At 38.2% G+C, this 19,446-nt stretch overlaps 2 protein-coding genes across 9 annotated transcripts in view; both read right to left on the bottom strand.

Annotated features, from left to right (window-relative positions):
- The window catches only part of MSRB3 (methionine sulfoxide reductase B3), a 79,027-nt gene extending 76,588 nt beyond the window's left edge, over positions 1–2,439 (bottom strand). For 2 of the 7 annotated variants that reach the window (XM_072922809.1, XM_072922777.1), the window contains exon 1: positions 2,084–2,299. In XM_072922809.1, the coding sequence (XP_072778910.1) occupies positions 2,084–2,284 (201 nt within the window). In that variant the 5' untranslated portion in view covers positions 2,285–2,299. Of the gene's footprint in view, positions 1–2,057 lie in introns of all 7 variants that reach the window. The other 5 variants (XM_072922803.1, XM_032744958.3, XM_072922789.1 and 2 more) reach the window with 5 other exon arrangements.
- A 780-nt stretch (positions 2,440–3,219) lies between these two features.
- The window catches only part of LEMD3 (LEM domain containing 3), a 42,180-nt gene continuing 25,953 nt past the window's right edge, over positions 3,220–19,446 (bottom strand). Inside the window, exons 5-14 of one of the 2 annotated variants that reach the window (XR_012053256.1) lie at positions 17,686–17,765; positions 17,457–17,605; positions 16,706–16,807; positions 15,637–15,739; positions 15,222–15,400; positions 10,243–10,387; positions 8,529–8,610; positions 5,790–5,895; positions 5,621–5,699; positions 3,220–5,405 (exon numbers count right to left, since the gene is read on the bottom strand). Coding sequence is in view for 1 of the 2 variants with exons in the window: in XM_030259036.4 (XP_030114896.4) it covers positions 5,242–5,405; positions 5,621–5,699; positions 5,790–5,895; positions 8,529–8,610; positions 15,222–15,400; positions 15,637–15,739; positions 16,706–16,807; positions 17,457–17,605; positions 17,686–17,765 (1,044 nt within the window). In the remaining variant the exon portion in view is untranslated. The remainder of the gene's footprint in view (positions 5,406–5,620; positions 5,700–5,789; positions 5,896–8,528; positions 8,611–10,242; positions 10,388–15,221; positions 15,401–15,636; positions 15,740–16,705; positions 16,808–17,456; positions 17,606–17,685; positions 17,766–19,446) is intronic. The other variant, XM_030259036.4, reaches the window with a different exon arrangement.

Genomic DNA, 19,446 nt, shown 5'->3' with positions numbered 1-19,446 from the left:
GGACCAAATATCTCCCTCACATGCAAGCTGTCCCTTACCAAAACAGCTGTAAGGAATTCTTGCGGTATGTACAGACAAAAAATAAATTCTTACAGTATGCACGGACATTAACATCTGAATTAACCAACCCCTGTGAGAGCATGTAACTGCTACCACTTGGAAAAATGAGCAAGGTCATTCAGTCAAAAGAATTTATTTTTGTCTAGGATCAACTGCTTTATATGGCTTTGCTACCAAATATAGAAACATCACCCTATCTACAAAGGCACTATTTTTAAAGATTGTGCTTTTGGAAGAAAAATATAATTGTTTTTTCTTCCTAAAAGATCATTCCAAATGTGTATTATTAAGATCCAAGGTACATGAGATGGAAGAAGAACTGATCAACCACATTCTGGACCGACCATATTCTATATATTGTTTAACTACACTAATTTTACCAGTTTTAACAAAGCAATGCAGAACTTTATTTTTTAAAAAATCCTTTCTATATCTCAGAATTCTAGGATTATTTAGTAACTTTGGTTAAGCTGCTAACCCAATTTAATTCCCTACATAAATTTTAAAGGACAGTTGAAAAATACTGTTCTAAAATAAGCCATGTCTAAAATGAGGCAGAAGATTCTTTTAGAAACTATGAGCAAACGTCTGATTAAGATGACAAGCCACATGGAAACTACTCCCAGAATCAGACTCAAAGGGCACTGTTACCAACCAAATTTGGCAGACAAGGAACCATGACGAACTGCAAAGGCACGCAGCAACGTAACAAAAAGTTGGGAATCATCAGCAAATAAGACAGAAAGCACTTGTGTCTACTCATCAAGGGCAAGAACATAAGCAGGACGAATTCTAAGCATTAAATTCTGGATTCAGATGAGTGGCACTGTGACACAGTGGGAGTGGAGATCGCTGTTCCATTTACAGGTGACTTGCCATAAGAAGCCGTATCAGTAAGGCAAAGTATCAGGCTAGTGCAGATTTCTCATTCTGACTTCTATCTGCCCAGAGGGCACATCTTCAGAATGGTTTTAATCGCAACAACGGAGAAAGAGCTAAAAGCATGACATATGTAATGTAAAGCTCTATACTTTCTTAAATGCTGTGTTTAGGGTTAGAACACTTACAGAGACTACCTTACAGCACTTATCACTAGCTAACAGTTGACGTTCAGCCTTATCTGTAGATAACTACTGTTAGATTTGGCATTTTTAATACACAGCTATGCTTGTTTAAGATCACTGTGCCTTCAGACAGTCTTTGAGCTAAGAGGGTGATGACTGAAAATTCAGCTCAAGCAGGGAAGACAGAATTTATAGCTAATTTGTCAAATACTACAGAAAGCTTAATTAAGTCTCATTTCTGTTTCCAGGAATATTACAATGCACCAAGTACAGCTACATCAACTTGGGCAGGGGACCGAAAGATATAAATTATACTTTAACTTTTACATCGATTGTATCTGTCAGAATAATAACGCCAAACAAACCTAGTCAGCGAATACACTGAGCTTCCTCAGAAAAACACAAGCAAATTCCGAGCTCACTTGTGAAGTTTAAGCTCCTTTTTTGACCTAGCGCTGCACAATTTACCGCGAGCTGGGGATCGCGGCTGAACTGAACTCGTTACGCAGTCGGAGGAGCGCTGCTTCCCCGAGCCAGCTACTCCGCTGTGCGCCCCGTTCGAGCCAGGAGCTCCCGCGCAGGACGCCCGGAGCCCGGGGCTGCGCCGCGCCAGCGTCCAGGCGCTGCGGTGCCCACGGGAACGGCACGGCCGGGATGCGGCCGGGATGCGGAGCCGACGAGTGCTGTCAAGGGTTCGCTCCGTGACACGGGGACGGACCCGAGCGACCCCCGACCGCAACCCCAGCAGGGCCCGCGGGGTCCCCTCAGCACCGACCCGCTCCCCGCCGCAGCCCCGGCAGGTGCGGCCCGGCCCGGCCCCCCGCGCCGCCGGGGCCGCTCCTCCCCTCGTCCCCGCCGCAGCCCCCGGCCCGCCCTCCCCGCGGCACGGCAGCGGGGGCCGCTGTGGAGGCGGGGGCCGGGCGCAGCTCCTACCTGCGGTTCCTACCTGCGGTTCCTACCTGCGGCTCCTGCGGCGGCCGCCAGCGCCAGGCAGAGCGCGGGGAGCAGCGGCGGCGGCGCAGCGCGCATGGGAGCGGCCCGGGGGAGCGAGCGAGCGGCCCCGGCCCCCCCGCCCCGCGGGAGCGCAGTGACGGGCCCGCCGCCCGGGGAGCATGACGGGAAATTCCTGGGCACCGGCGACCGACGCCAAATATGAACATGGAGCCGGAGACTCCCGCCGCACGCCCGGCGCGACCCGGCGGCGCGGGGAGGCGGCCGGGCCCTGCCCCATCCCGCCGCCGCGGCACGGCCGAAGCGCCCCGTCCCAAAGGGTTAAAGGGTGCGCTTCGGGCAGCCCGACGAAGCGCCTCCTCGCTCCTTTAGAGAGACGTTCCTGCAGTTCCAAGAGCCCCGGCCGGAGCGCTCCGGCCGAGCGCAGCCAGCGCTGCCGTGACCCTCGGCTGCCTGCGCGGCGCCGGCCGGGAGCGCGGACAGCGCTGCAGCGGCTCCGGCCCACGGCTCCCACCGCAGCCAGCTCCTCACTTTAGCACCGGCCCCGAAACTACGAGCGCGCTCAATGCCCACCGTGCCTAGCTTCCAAAAAGGAGGGAACTGAACGACATCGAACTTCCTCCTCCTCCTGCTCTTCATCCTCACGCGACACGTATATGTATGCGGGACAAATGAATGTAAATAATGGACTTACACAGCTCCTACGCCCCCAAACCTTCAACCTGCCACTAAAACAGTTCTCAAAAAAGAGTAAGATAATGACAGGAAAAAAAGCCAGCCTCTTCCTTACTCTATCAAAATCGCTTTGAAGACTCTTTGTACCTAAAAATACCAGAAAGTGGCCGAAAGCACAAGGTCAAAGGCTTTTCACCCCTGTCCTTTAACAGGGGAGACAACAGAGCAGGTCCACGACTTGGGGAGCAAGGTAATGTCTCTGCACTCCCTGTGTACAAAATCAGGACAAAAGTCAAGCTGACAGTTAAGTGAAACTTGGCTCTGTGTGTCAGCTCATGGCAGCACCTGTTCACCTAACAAATACTAAAAACTAGTTACATGGCTGGAACAAACCAGTCTCTCCCTCCACCCCAGATAAGAAAAACATTTGAGTCAGAGACACCCAAATATCTAGAAGGTGAGACACATATAAAAACCCCTAATAAACCTTTAATTCGAGTTTGGTTTGGTTTTTTTGTTTGTTTTTACAGGATAGGGTGACAAGTTACAACAAACATCTGATTTTTTCTCAAATGTTCTGATATTATACATATTCACCTGTCTTGCAGGAAGGGATTATCAGTCAACTTAACAGTTTAAGGTAAAATAAGCTGCATAATAGTACATATTACAATTAAAATGTACAGTGTTTACAAGAAATATATCTTAGAAGCAAGATAGATGCATTTGCATCGAGGCGACCTTTTAAAATGGCGCAGCTATTTTTACATTCACTCTTGCAACAGGTCACAAGATGGGGTCACTAAGGTCAGGTTAACAAATCACTATGATGCACATCAAATACAACAAAATTGGTTTATATACATATATATAGTACATATACATGTATATTATACATATACATATATGTATATAATAAAACTCATCAAAAATCTACCAGACCTGGCACAATCTACTTACCCATCAAAAATATGTACTTGTCCTTGGTAAGTAGAATTCTGCATGGCTGATTATATATTATATATACTCATTCATTAGCATCTGAGACATAAAACCGAGGATTTAAAATTTTTCGGTTAACAAACTTTCCAATAATAAACATGGTGCCCACAAAAGCACAAAGGTAAGGCACAATAGGATTTCCTGTTGCAAAATAGTGTGCATCATGTTTACTTAGCTGTAAGAAAAACGTGCATTATTTGTGCAAGTTCATGCTGCAGATCCATCATATCTACAAAGTAAAGTGAGTTTCAGTAAAATTTGTGGGACTGGTATGCCTCCAGTCTCACCTCCTACAGGATGTTCAGCTGGATAACTAGGTAAAATGGTTGTAGAAGTGGGGATTAGTAAAGCAAATAATCTTAGATTTGCAACTAAGCTTCTCAGCAACAATTTTGTACTTCTAGGTAAACATTAGTAAATTTACAAGCTTGGAATCACAAGATTTACTGTCAGCTGCACTAGTTTGCATGAGCCAAAATTGTTGCAAGGAAGGAATTAAAAAATATTAACATATAAATGGAAAATTAAAACATGTTATAATATACTGGGAATGTCATTTAATCCAATGGTATTTTGTCACAGCCCTGACACTTGTAATAATAAATACAGCTTTTCACAAAATATTTTTCCAGTATCTGCCAATTGCTTCTTTATTGCTCACAAATTTGAATTCATTACAATTGGTATCAGACCTTTCACACAAAATCAGTCAGGTATTTTATATAAAACCTATAAAAGATATTTAACCTGTATTCAACACTTTTAAGTATTTGGCCTTTTGTCATGGTACAGCCAAAACCATATAAAACAATAGGTTTTGAATAAAATAGGAAGCTTATTTGCTGCTTTGATGCAGACATCCTCACAGAACACAACCCTTTTTGCCACCACCAGCATTTACATTTATATACAAAACCCAGTACATCTGCAATCAGTTCATCTTCCCTCACACTGATATGCAACCACTAATGCCAAATTCATTTTCCCCATACCCCAGCTGCAGAAAAAGATTCTTATATAGCAACAAGAAACTAATATTGATTGATTTTTTTTTTAACTTATTCACCATCAGGAACTGTAGGTTGCTTGTTACAAAATACCCACAAGATTATTTCACAGGAAACTATGGAAATACAGGAAGTCTTCTTTTCCCCATGCTTTTGTATTATCAAAAACACTTCTTGGTGCAAAAATACGTCACCACATCTGCAAATGTATAATGAAATTGGTATTCCTCATGCAAAACTTAAATGCATTGGTTTACTATAGCCCCGGAAAACTTTGTGAAACAATTTGTTTTTTCTTTTTTGTCAGCTCAGTGTTACTGCCTCAATGCTAAGTCCCTTTGGAAACAAGACTTCTGGAACGTTCAAACTTTTATTTAATTCTTTAAAGTATTACATACAAAAAGCACTAAAAAAGGAAGACGGCAGCCAAACAGGAACATTCCTGTTGCAAGTAACAGTCCTAGCAGTTGTAGAAAGTTTTCTCAGGAACTTCCCTGAGAATTAGTTGTGCCTGTCCGAAGACGCAGATGTGACATAGAGTTCATGTGTTTGTTTGATGGCTTCAGCGGAGTGTTACAAGTAAGAGCCTGGGGAAAACGATGATGATACCGATCTAGTCGCAGGTATTTTACTGTTACCAGCTTTCCTACAAGGCAAAGAAACAGGAAGAGAGAAACCTTCTAGTTCAGTATTATTGCATTTTGCTTCATGATGTAAAACACAAATATGTCGTTACATCAAAATTAGTTTACCAGGTTTTTTTTTTACAGCTTAATACTTCAGATACAAAACATTTCACCACTCCAACTGCACCCATAGGTAATCTGTATCCATGTTTTGTTATAAACTCCCATTCCTTACCATCAAACCAAGAGCCATGTAATGCCTTGAAAGCCTTTCCAGCATACTCCGGGGAGAGACACTTGACATATACACAGCCCTAAGTAAGAGAAAGAGGGATTTGAGTTTCTTGCAAGCCGAGCTGAAAAGGATGAGCAAAGTATTAAGATGTTACTGGAAAGACGCTCACCTCACGTGAATTTTTGTCGACGGCAATATGAACAATTCCATCATTATCACTGCACTTCTCCAAGATTGCTTCTTGAATTGCTAGATGCCAGTGATCACCTATTTCCCTAGGCAAACAATGGAAGATTTAAGGGATTATGTAATTTTTTAAACATTCACAACATTCTCATACTTCCCTACTGAGTCTGGTTTCTCTGTAACTTTACAAAATTTTCTGGTAAATGCCTCTGGGACAGATTAAGTACTTTTCCTACTGAATACACTGTAAATTGGCTCCTATAGTCCACTTTAGAAAATTCAACCCTACAAATCAAAAGGAATAACCTCTGTTTGGGGGGTGGGGTGTTGTCCTAAAATGCACTTATCCAAGTGGTGCTTAGACTGATACTTAAAAAAACGTTTACTGCCTTGCACAGTAGATGTCTAAAAGCCTGATGCTGTGATGTGAGGGTTCACAACGTACAAGTGAACAAGTTGGAAGAGCTGCTCCCTCAATATGATTCCTCCCTGACTTTTGGCAGTAGAAAGATATTATTTGCTGTGTTAACATTAATAAAAATAAGTTAACCAGCATATTCCCAGATAATTCCCAAGCCAAGAAAAAAAACCCTGTTTCATGGGGCTGCTTCTAACAGCTACTGGTGTATTGCTGATAGGAATTCAGTAATTATTGTTAGTGTACAGACACTGTAAGAGCAGCTAAAACTAGTTTTGTTAAACATACCTTGCACCCAACAGCAAACGTCAAAACAATACTTGAGAATCTAATCACAGACTGGTACATCCTATGTTTTAGGTGGATGAAACTATTCATCCCTTTCAGGTCTGGAACAAGAACATAAGCCTCCTTCCTCTAATGACACAAGCAGATTAATAATACAGCTTGTCTTGCACTGAGGGCCTTGGACTTCTGTTTGTGTTTTCTTTAAGATAACTCCAAGGGTATGATAAAAACTATTTCCTTAAGTCCTCTGAAAGACAGCTCACAGAAGAAGAATGCACTAGGGAGTACAATATGGAATTGGATGAAGTATCCCACTATGAACATAATCCAGCAGTCCTGCAATGGAGCTAAGTCAACTTCCAAAAGAAAAGGTCTACAAAAAGTCAGTGTATTAGAAGTCACAATGCTCAAAATAGCTGACTGGACATAAGCACTAATGTCAAGTGTCAAAACACAACAACTCCTAGTCTATAAATGTGGAGGATTTTTAATGCACCTGTTGGGCATGGACTGGGTCAGTACTGAAAAACACTGAAGCTTACAGCAAAGATATAGGCTAAAATGGGAGATTGTTCTGACAAAGCAACATCTCAGTAATTAGTTCCATTAACAGCAGACATTTTGAACTGCTAACATTCTGAAACAGGAAAGTAGCCAATACAACATACCAATAAATATTCCTGAAGTAAAGCTTCAGGAATGGACTTATTTCAGTACCACTCTGACTAACCAATACAGCTCACAAAGACTCCTTTGAAGCAAGGACAATAAGGATGCTGGTATCACTTAAAATTCTCTGCAAATCTCATGTTTTAAGAACCCCTGAAATTTCAGTCTTGCTCACCCTACTGCAACCTGAAAATTATTATAGAAGCCACAGAAGCTGGTGTCTTTGACCAGTCATTAAATTTTAAAGACATTGAGAAAAGGTTTTTGGAGTACTTCTCTAAGCTAGGGGTAACATGGTCTTCAGGTAAATTAACTAATAGCTTTTCAGTTAGTAAGGCAAGGAACTAACGTGGCTAGAAAAAAGGCTGAAGAAATACATCCAAATTTTGCAATCACTTGTGTCTGTACTCTGATGTCCTCCCCTATTTCTTGTCCTAATCAATAGGTTGTATTATTGAGGTAGCATCTCATGTGTACCCTGTAAGACACAGCATCTCTATTTTTCCCTTGTATAATCATATTAAGGAATAATTTACTTCAGAGAAGTTACTGGAGTCCCTTTATCTCTTTACAGTGGACAAAAAGACTTTAAAGCTTGGACAGGATTATCTGGCATAACCTGTGTGTTAGTTCCCAACTCCTAGGATGATCTAGTCCAGAGCCAAAGGGGATATAACATAATAGTGGAGCAGATGAAGATTTAAAAGACTACAAAAAAAATTAATTATTTTTTCCTTAGCCCTTGGTACATGAAACAAGGCTTTTTACTTATTCATGCACAGTACATACTTCAGAATTATGAGAATTACATGAGCATTAGAAGCCAGTATGCAGCACTAATTTGTTCCCACTACAAAAACCCATTTGCTTCAAAATTAGGCAGTCACGGTGCCATAATGTAATAAGTGATTTAAATTCAGCCTTTTAAATGCAAACTGTGCAAGCTTTGTAGCAGTCCAAATACTCCATAATATTGAACAATACTTTAGAAAACTTACAATCTGTTGTCAGGCCACGAGTCTCCTCTGTCAGCTGATACAATTGAACATTTACAAATTTAATTAATGGAGAAAATTAGCCATTGCTCCAAATAGTTTGACTATATGCCACAACCTTCAAGAAGTGAGCCAAAGACACAGAGGAATACAATGAAGGACAGAATTCAGATAGTTAAGATTTTTTTATGTCTTCTCATAGATGTTAAGAGAAACATTTCTTTAAAAACCTGTGTTTTTTTAACATGTCCATGTCTCTTCTCTTCTTCCAAGCCCCTCTCAGAGGTAAGAAATGATCTCCCATTCTTCCAAAAGAATGTAGAAATACAGATAGATAACTGTTTTTACTTACATAACTGGATCAAACATATTGCGAATCTTTAGACAGGGTGTCAAGCTGTTCGGTGGTGAATTTCTTCTATCTAGATGAAATGCTAGAAAGAAAAATAAATTAAATACTAATTATTTACAGGCATAATACCATTGAAAGAAATGCCGACTTTATACATAATTAGCTTTCTAGTTTTACTCAGAAGGAAGTTTATTTCATATATGAAAGAATTCAAGCAAAATAGTTTTGCACAGTCTTCTACCACACTGAAGAAAACATACCATATTTAGCCGAATTTTTTATACTTAAAACTTCTACATTTATGGCACTCTCTTATATCCAGGTCACATGGAAGGAATTCAGGATATTTCAAAAAACACCATATACTTGAAAAGAAAGGATTTCCACTACATCTCCATGAAAGGACAGATATACACAACACCTGGAGTAAATGTTTGGAACTGGAAGTTAACTATACAGGTCTAACTGCCTGATGAAATTTTCATTTCTTCCACTTTTGGGGCAGTTTGCTGCCCATCTGGCTAATAAATAAGGAGACCTTAAGATGCATGCTGCATTACATTTGTAGTGCAGTAACATGTCAAGAATGCTCTACAAGGATAGAGCTTTTATAGCCCTAAATGATCACACATGATCAGAAGCTTCTAAAAATCTGAAATGAGCCATACCAGAGGATAAAACAAATATAAGAAGAAAAACGAAAATCAAAAATAACAGGGTAACTCAAAGCTCAACAGTGCCATGAAATACATTCTGAAATCCTAAAATAAATATTAACTTCTCTAAAGTTCACAAGTTCTACTTGTCAGAGTCACAAGAGAAGACTGTACCATGAGAAAGGGAATCAAGGAGCACTTCAGATTCAGATAAGGCAGCTCCTTGCCTTGAGAAAGACCAACAAATCAGCAGTGGAAATGAAAGGGGATAGCCTAGCAAAACAGCTTTCAAGGCCTGAAGGAAATTTTACTTTGAAGAATGAGATAAGTAGATTCAAGAGTTTAAACATAAAATTAAAAATCTCAACAACAAAAAATGATACTCCAAACTGCTGCAAATGCTTCTCCTTAGCAATCCTACTTTAGGAAATTTTTCTTGACATATTCAAGATGTTACATTCCAAGGGTCAGAAGTATCTGTTTTGGGCAGATGTCTGTGCTTCTTACTGCTGATTTTTTAAAATCTTGAAAGACCATCCAAAATACATGAACACTGCTGCTCTTCTGTTTGCAACCCAAACAAAAAACATGTCACACAGACAAAATTAAGTCATGTGGAAGACACTGCTTGTAAAAGACAAGAACTAACCAAGAGAAAATTCACTGCCTGGAGATACTGCATAGCAAACCTCCTTCTTATGCAAATTCCCAAGACAAATGAAATACAATTACCAACTAGAAATTAGAAAAGGTAGCCTCCAATTCTAATACCAAACCTACTGCAAGTTCCCCAAGTAACTAGAAATGTTCTTATTAAGAATACACATGCACACAGAGTGCAAGTCACCAACACCTGTAACAGCTGTTTCACTCTTGGGAACAGATTTCTAAATAAGCTGGTGACATTGTATCTATCTCTAAGCTATAGTTTAAGGACAAGTCCTTTTTCAATAGCACATGGTTTTGTAAAGTTTTTTGCCCCTTATTAAAAATGATACATAGGGTATACAATAAAAACTTTACAGAACTAAGCAACATTGAAAAATACATGGACTTACCTTACTTATGGAGGTTGGCTCCAGCAGATCAAGGGTGGGGTGAAATGTCACCAGCATATTGTACATGTCACCAGCATATTGTACACTGGGGCACCACACCATACTGGAGAAGGTGATCTGGGGTGGCCTAGTCATGGACCTGGACCTGAAAAGGTGTGGGGTTGAGGAAATTATGTGCTGATTGTTTATAACTACGTTTATTCAGCACATGGCTTTAATCTAAGGATGAAGCATGGTGAGGTTATTTGCAGAGATCCTAGACCCAAAGGATCAACGTTTCTGCAAGCTATTTATGAACTAAAAAAAAAATCCATACTGATACTTATGGAAGCAGCTAAACCACTGAGCTATCCAAAAGGACCTAAACAGGGAATTCACCCTTTAGTGAAGTAACCTATATAAACCAAGCTTTGACTGTTCCAGTTTCTAATAACTTTGATGTCCTTTTGACTGGAAGATGTCAGGTGCTAACTGATATAACTTCAGCCAGAGCCTACCATCAGCACAAGACTAAACTGCTTCTAAGTTAATGTAACACCCTACAGAAGAGAAGTGTGCCCAGGGCAGTGCAGTATATGAAAATAAAGATGAACTCTGTCTTTTCACAAAAAACTTCTCAAAATCATGGTAAATTAAAAGTAATTTTTGCAACTTAGATGGAGCTTTTCATGTGTAAGGGGAAAAAATTACCATGGAAATCAGTGAGGTGTGACATTAATGCTACAATAATAACTCTTAATATGTTTACCAGAAATGGCACCAAAAAGAGAGCATAGAGAAGACACAGGCAAGTTAATGCTGTACCTACACAGCAAAACTGAAAATAGCATAATTAACTGATGTATCTTGAACTTCATTTCACATCTGTAACAAGTGATTCTCCCCCTCCCCCCAAAAAGTTGTTTCAGTGACAAAGCTGTTTGGAATACAGTACTGATTATTTGAAAAGTTACATTGGTGTGGAGCATATAAAATATTCTTGGTAAGGTCATAAGCAGACATTCTTGCAGGACAACAGTCTAAGCTACACACTTAAGTAAGCATCTCACACCTTTTTCTACATTGGTCTAAGGAGTAGTGCTTACAAGATGAAGATAAAAAGGTAGAGATGAAACAGGAAAGCAGAGACACAACTTTTTGTAGTAAGTCATGGTGGGAAAAAATTCAGGACTTTCATAAATTCCTCTTGGGGATAACTGAACACTTTCAAGAAACGGAAGCTACTTTTTATTTCATGCATAATGCACTTTGTTTTAGTACCTTAAACTGAATATCACTGTATAATTCCAGATTTGAAGAGCAGCAGCAGCTAAACACATGCTTTTATCAACCCCTTTAGCATTGTCTGTGATGGAAGAAGTGTCTCTGGCACTGGCTTCAAAATGAACACTGAAGAGTTTATAGTACAACTTGCCATACCCCTTGAATTACTAATATATTAATTGCTAATATATTAAATAGCAATTAATAATTGCTAAAGGAATTTGCAAGTATCATCACCATGGGTTACAAGACATCCCAAAAGATATTCAGATGTGAATTTGATGAACCTGATACAGCTGAACACTTGCCTCAAATATAGGTAGCTATGTTTCTTTAAACCAATATTTTTCCATGTTAAGCCATGGATCACTGCAATTTACTAAGTACTAACCCTTCTTATCAAAGGCAAGAACACAAAGAGAAAACAATTACCTGAAAATATTAAAGTTATGCCCTTTCACACATCATGAGGTTCTTTAATACACATGGAAGATACTGAAATTAGTATCTTACCAAAGAGAAGAGTATGGCTGAATTGAGGTTTAATATAGTTGATTCAGCTATACAAGACAAACATAGGATGGATATAGAATTTTACAAGCAGAATGAAATACAGTTTTCTTGCAATAGTTAAGAGTATAATTGTGGTTGGTGGTTTTCTTGTTTGTTTTTGTTCAGACAAAGGATTATATTCTCACAAGCCAGGGAGGAGGGGTGTCATTCACAAAAGGGAACAGGTTATCTTCTGTGCTGCAGGATGAAATATCACCCTAGATGTGGTACTTCAGAGAACCTCTTTATCTCATCTCCAGAGCTGTCAAGGAACTTTAGCTTGTACTGTTAGCTTAGCTACACTGCAGCCCTGCCTATCTAGTTTTCTTCAGAGCTCCACCTATCCTCCGTGTGATAGGACAATTGTATCTGTTCCTTCAAAAGCAAACTGAACACACTAGAATTGGTTCTCTCCACTGATTTAATTAAATCACTTGACATGATCAAGATTGTTTCTCAATTGAGTACATTGTTTTCAAAGCATTGCATTTGTCCATCCTACAATTAGCTTACCTACTCTTTTCTTTTTAACAAATACAACTACTGTATCCAGTAGGTAATATTTCAAAGGGATGGCACCAGAATTTATTCTTATCTAGAAAAAAAAAATAAATACAAGCTAAAATGTCAAAACACAGGCTGCATCCTGAAGGACTGGACAAAATGTCACAGTGATTCTTTAACACATTGCTAACATACAGCAGGCATTATATGTCAGGCAAGCTACAGGCCCCACAGTTAAAATGCATACTATCATTCATGGATATTCTTGTATATGCCAACAGGCCTTTCTGAAAAGGGTTTCTTCTTCAATTGCACATGCTCAGGTATTGTTCTCTGCTACAGAGCACTACCAGATTGAGATCTGGTTAAAAAATTGCAAACTTGAAATTTATTCACAAGAGTCAGACCCAAGAATTAATTATGATTTTCTATATGCTGAATCTGTTCAGAGCATAGCAGTCTTGAAGAGTATCTAGATTTATAAACTTCTACATTCAAACATCAGAACTGGAGTATGAACTTAAATTCCAGTTAATGTATACTTCCAAGAAAGGAAGAAAGTAACACATACATGTAGAATTTCTAACATCAGGAAAGAAATAGCTGTGCAAAAAGCAAGAGACTAATGCAATAGAACTATTTCCAACAGTCATTTGAGCACAAGGAGTGCAAAATAGAAACAGACTTTGTGAAAATTGCTTTTGCCTGCTGTCATGAGCCCAAATAATCAATTGTCATTTCAGCCACCCCATTTCCCCACCCTTCTGTTAGAGCTGAAGTATGCAATTTCAATTCTTCAAAGATCTTCGCTAAACTTAACAAGAAAATTAGAAAAACTGCACTGAAAAGGACTGAAACAGAATGAATTTTGATACATCCTATGCAATACAAAACAAGAAGTCCTAGTACATACTTTAAGCAACATACAGATAAAAGCCACAGCTGAGAGACCAAGTTAGTCTGTCCATATTTGCAATATGCTGAAGTAGGTATCAGATGCTCCAACTGGGATGGTACATAACAGTAGCTACTACAGCAGTCTTTCTAAGACATTTTGGAGACCACTGTTCTATTTACAGTCTTGAATGTATATTATAGGTAGCAAAATACCACCTGAGCTATCACACACTGAGGTGTCTCCAGGTGATGAGAATCCAAGCTGATTTATAACACAGAACAGAATGTCATGGAGTGATTTATACTGCAATCAAACAGAACAAGAAAAACTGAGAGCAAATGAGCAGCAAATTGGAACTAGAGCATGATGTTTCCCAACCTGCATTGAACAATACACTATGCAGAAGATTCAGATTTATAATACATATATAGCTTGCAGAAGCTGTGTTCAATTTAAGTGTTTGAAATTTCATTGTGGCAGTACTCAGAGATGGAACAGAAACAGCTGTTTCCAAAACCCACCATTTCTGTATTGCAACTAAAGCACTTGCACATCCCTAATGTCCTGGAAAGAAAAGGTTCCACAGCTCCTGGAATCCAGTTCATATACACATCTTACTAATGAAAACTTTGAGAAATCAAGCAAGACAGTTGTCACAGTAGAATGCCACATTACTACTACTGAAAACAGAACCTCAAGCCTGCAGTAGCGTTCACATGGTATTTTAAAAAAAGCATCCCTCATTTCCAATGAATTACTTAAAATGAGAAATGTCATGCTAAAACCAGTAGTATAAGCTTGAGAAGTATATAATGATATTACTTAGTTTCACACTTGGGCAGAGATAGAAATGACCATTCTTTTTTAATTGCAAACTAGAATTCAATTCTTCATTGACCAAAAAAAAAAAAAAACAACAACAACAAAAAAAAAAAAAACACAAAAAAAAACCAAAAAAAAAAAACAACAAAAAAACCCCCTGAAGCTTAACATGAAGGAAAGTAGAAAGAAAAACCAAGAAAGGTTTTTCAAACCAGGAAAATATAACCACTGCACACATATAACTGCAAACCTACTAGATTCTTGCTACTTGGTTTCATGATAAAACTGAAAAGTAACAGACCACTGAAAAATCCATGTATGACTAACTGCCTTCTCTGTTAAAGCAAATGCTTTACACCACTGAGTCTGAAAAAAAATACAGTGTAGAAAAACATTTATGACAGAGCTAGAACATCTAATACTATTAGATGTTCCAAATGCACATTTTCCTAATTGAGGAGTCTTTTGTCCTGGCAGTTTCCCTTTTAAAATAATTATCTCCTCCTCCTAACTTTGTCTTTGAGCATCTTACTGGCAACTTAACCATAGGAAACTTAAGTCTGCAAGATCCAATTTATCTGCTGTCATATACAACCAATTACATTACTAACAGTAAGTGTAATGCATGTCAGAATTTGACCAACTGAAGAGTATTTTTTTTAATTCACAAAAATGAAGAAGTAACTCACTTTGGGTAAATACCCACTGCATATTTCTGCAGTAGCTATAACAAAAAAGCTCATTTCCCTTGAAAACAAGGCAGACACAATGCACCGAAAGTAAGTTCACAGAACAAGATAATAGAGAAATAGCACTGACAGTTCATATCAATCCTTAAATGCATGAGAGAAAACAAGCTTGTTTTCAACCAACAAAGTACCATTTGTAAGTTAGATGCAGAAATTAAGACAATTATAGCTGCAAAATATCTCTTCAATACCTTGGCCTTGCCACACTTTCGAAGGTATTACTAAAATTTTGTCACATGCTGCAGAAGGTTGAATCCACTTCCAAACCAAGAACTCGGCACCACCTACTCTTCGTGTCTCTGTACGAACTCTAGATTCATTTGCTGCAAGAAAGTCAACTGCTCTGTTCCAGACTTTATTCATCTTCCTCCTTAAAAATTGAAGCAGGAATTACAAAGTTAGCATTAAAACAACCTGCATAGTTCACATCCACCATGTAAGAGAAATTCAGTGCTTTTCCTCCCACCTATGCCAATAGGAAACTCCAAAATACTACACTGTGCAATCTATAAAGAAATTAAGTTATTTCTACCTGAAATTAAGTTAATGGACCAATTTATTTTTACTGATTTTTTCCCCCTTTCAGTACTTCTAGTGAGAACGTACCTGTCCTGAGGTGGTATTAGAGAATCACGCACATGTAAAATTGGCATGTAAGACTGCAACTCTTTATTTTCTGAACATGCCTCACTGTGGCTTCTTAGAACATCTGAGGAAACCATAAAAAGAAACCAAACTCTTAACTATGTGGCTCATGCAAACATTAAGAAAAGTATCACTTCTGGCAATTAACACCTATGCTGACCACCCCTCCCAATTTCAATAGTTAGGTTTTTCCAGCATTTTCAAACACTGTTTTCTCTAAACCATTCTTAAGGCAAATTAACCAAGCAGTGTAACTCTGTATCCAAAACAACTTCAAAGTAAAGGAAGATAGTTCTTACAGTTACTCTTGATGTACTTTTTAAGTGTTAGCAAAGATGGCCATCTTTGAAAATAAAGCGCTTTCCTTCCACCTCAACAAAACTTCATTTGCAGACAAAAAAGGTAGGCACATTATTAAAATAGAACAGTTCTGATTCCTCTACCATCTCTGTATTTATCTTGACTACCATAAACGAAAGTAATAGAACAACTTAAGTAAGACTACAAGACGACAAACAGAACCTACTGCTAACATTGCGGCCTCAAGTAGAAAGAGGGGATGATTTAGTTAGACATACTATTTTGCCAAAATAACTTCTGCTCAAAGTAATTAACTAAAAAGTTGCTTTTTCTATGAAAAACCATTAAGGATGGTATTGAGAGCTACTACACATTTTTGGAGTGGATATTTTAACTGAAGTTAGCTGTAAAAACATACTTCAGTAAACAAACATTGCATTTACATTTGTATTCAATAGTAGGACAAAAAACTACCAAGTCGATGGCAACTTTATAGCCATGTGGATGTAATTCACAAATTACAAGCTTTATGTCAAAAGCTTTGATTACATTTAAAGGATGGGGTATTAAAAAAAAAAAAAAGAAATAAAACACATGGATCACAATGGACCAAGAACTCTTAACAGCATGACAACTAGTAAACATGAAGAAATGTAACTAAATTAACAGTACTTTGAAAGCTTATACAACACTGATACAGATATATCAGACACAACTGAACATGCCATACCTATGATTTTCACCACCATATCATACATCTGCTTTGTTTCTTCTTCCTCTTTTGCCCAACGGTATTTCATGTAGTGTAAGACTCCCCAGACCATTGCTATACCTGCATTAACATGCATAGTACACTTTAAACAGTATTAGAGCATTGGATATTGAACAGAGTTTACATGGCATACTTCAGAAGCAGACTGAACTATCTAAGAAGCACGGTACATTCCAAAGCTAGTGAAATACACTGTACTTGCTGTCTGTATTTTATACTCTTACACAAGAACACAAACTCTTCCACTTGAAAGAACAATTACTTCTAGGAAAACATTTAATTGTTTTAAGTACACCTCAGTATCCCAGATCATCTTTTCTGCAGTTACTTTTTAAACATCCTGGAACAACAGTGAAATATCCTCAAAATTAAGGCTCTCATCTTTTTACTGTTTCTTTTTCTGATTAGTTTGCTTTTTCTGATCAGTTCAACTTGGAACTTTTGAAAGCCACAAGATATTGCTCTGGCAGGGATAAAGATTTCCCAAAGAATTAATATGTTCAGCTGACTACAGAAGCAGATTATAACAACCAGTGTGGAAATACAGTGGTGCAACAGAAATGCAAATCAAACCCCAATTTAATCAAGTAACCAAGAGAAACTCTAAGTTTTATGTTTGAATAAAAACTTTCTCTAAACTTGCTTTTCCCCATGCACTTAGATAAATACGAGTTACAACAAAAAAAGATTGACTGTTTTATTAACTTACCCCAAAGCAATATTGATAATCTGTGAGTTACATTTACAAACGCACGGCGAAAACGACACCTGAAAGACATCTTTGGACTAGTGGATTCCAGATACTTCACATCTGACACATTAGTGACATCCATCTCATTAGGGTCATTGCTGAGACACCTATTTAAAAATATACAGTACTTATGAAAAAGGATACATTCTCTTAGAAGAAATTATATTAGGAAATAAACACCACTTACTTTATGCCAACATCTTCCCCACTATTCAAGATCCATTGTAATGATGTGTTAAGTACACTTTCATATTCTGGATCTAAATTCTGTCAAAATACAATATTAATCAGTAATTTCATAAATAATCAGAGACTTATCATGCCAATAAAACTGAGATACTGCACAGATTAGTAGTCAAAACGACATTGTTTCATTCCTGATACTTCAGATTTTGAGTATGTGTTCAGTGCATAAGGTAAATCTATTTATGCAACAAGCAGTTCTCAGACTCACCAGCATCCCTCAAACTAAGGACTATTTGAAAAGCCAAGCCACATTCACTGCTTTATTCACGACTCTAACCTAGAGTAAGAAAAAACTATTCATCCACTAGGCGGCGATCCCGGGAAATCTACTCCGAGAATGAAACTTCAACTAGACCCAAACTCCACTGGAAATGCCTCCTATATAAAAGCAGTTCCATGCTCCGTTCTCCATTCTTTTTAAAGAAGCTTGAGTAAATATAGTTTTAACAGATATTTTGAAAAAAATCCAGTATTTGTCGACCAAGTACATAGACATTGACTTTTAAAAAAATTATTTGGTATCAATTCTAATAAGATAAGCACTGCTGTCTGAGCTAAGGCCTTCTCCATAGCTCATCCTGCATGTTCTTTTGCAGAAAAAGTGATAATGGAAGTTACTGTTGCATTTGAAATTACTGTCCCCAAAAAGTTTTATTTTAATCTTTCCTATGAACCTCACACTGTCTTAGAGTTTAAGCATAAGTACTTGAGAAAAGGCAGTAATGGTTTTATTTTACCTTTGAGATTAAAGTATTGAAAATTTTATCACTGAACACACAAATTCTGCAAAGCAACTGTACGGTTAAATAAGACTTCTTATAAAACAACAATTTTTCATATTAAACTTGAGCTTTCTAGCAGAGCTAAAACAGTTATGGCAACAGTAAACAGTTATGTCATTCTTTCAACATAACAGATAGACAAGACAATCAGCTCTAGGGCATCACCTTAATTTTTTCCACAATGCACTGACTTTAACATACATAGATTATTATTGCCAAACCATAAACCAAGTCTCAGCAGCTTCTTTGGGATGCTCTAAAGCATTGCCCCTTTTTGTCTATTACATAAATGTTTGCCAAAACATAACGTTTCTACACATTTGTATATTAAATACATCCATTTAACTCCTCCCCATCCAATCAAAGAAATCTTACACTCTCTGCCTCTTAAAAGCTTCAAGTAATTTTCCACTGAAGGGTACACTGACGTGGGCTCAAATAAACCCTACAGCTGTCAAGACAAGGCAAGAGTAATCTTTTATTTGGGGAGTGAGGCAAGGCATTAACAGAGAGTGGGATTTCATACTATTGCAAAGTGATCAAATTAACAAAAAGGCCTGGTTTTGACCATTCCTATTTAAAGCATTAATGAATAGCCTCTCCAAACAGCTGCTGCCTGTCAGGCTGCTTGCACAGATCTACCCATTAACCTTTCTCCATGAAGAATGGAAAACAGTATCCTTTTCTTCTAAGTCTCAAAAACCAATAAAGCGATTTCTGGAGAAGCTTCTAGATATTTCAGTATTATAAATTTATTATTTTCATGTTGGTCAACTATTTCCATCAATCCAAATAATCTCCTGGTGTTTTATTAAAAAGAGAAAAAAAGCCCTGCGTGTCACTGAAGCACTACTAGCTACACTTTCATTGCAATTAAGTCAGTTTCTTTTACCCTCCCTCTCCCCAAATGCTCATTACAT

This window comes from Taeniopygia guttata, chromosome 1A (genome assembly GCF_048771995.1).
Source record: "Taeniopygia guttata chromosome 1A, bTaeGut7.mat, whole genome shotgun sequence".
In the NCBI taxonomy this organism is placed as follows: Eukaryota; Metazoa; Chordata; class Aves; order Passeriformes; family Estrildidae; genus Taeniopygia; species Taeniopygia guttata.
This window is presented reverse-complemented; position numbering and strand designations above follow the sequence as displayed.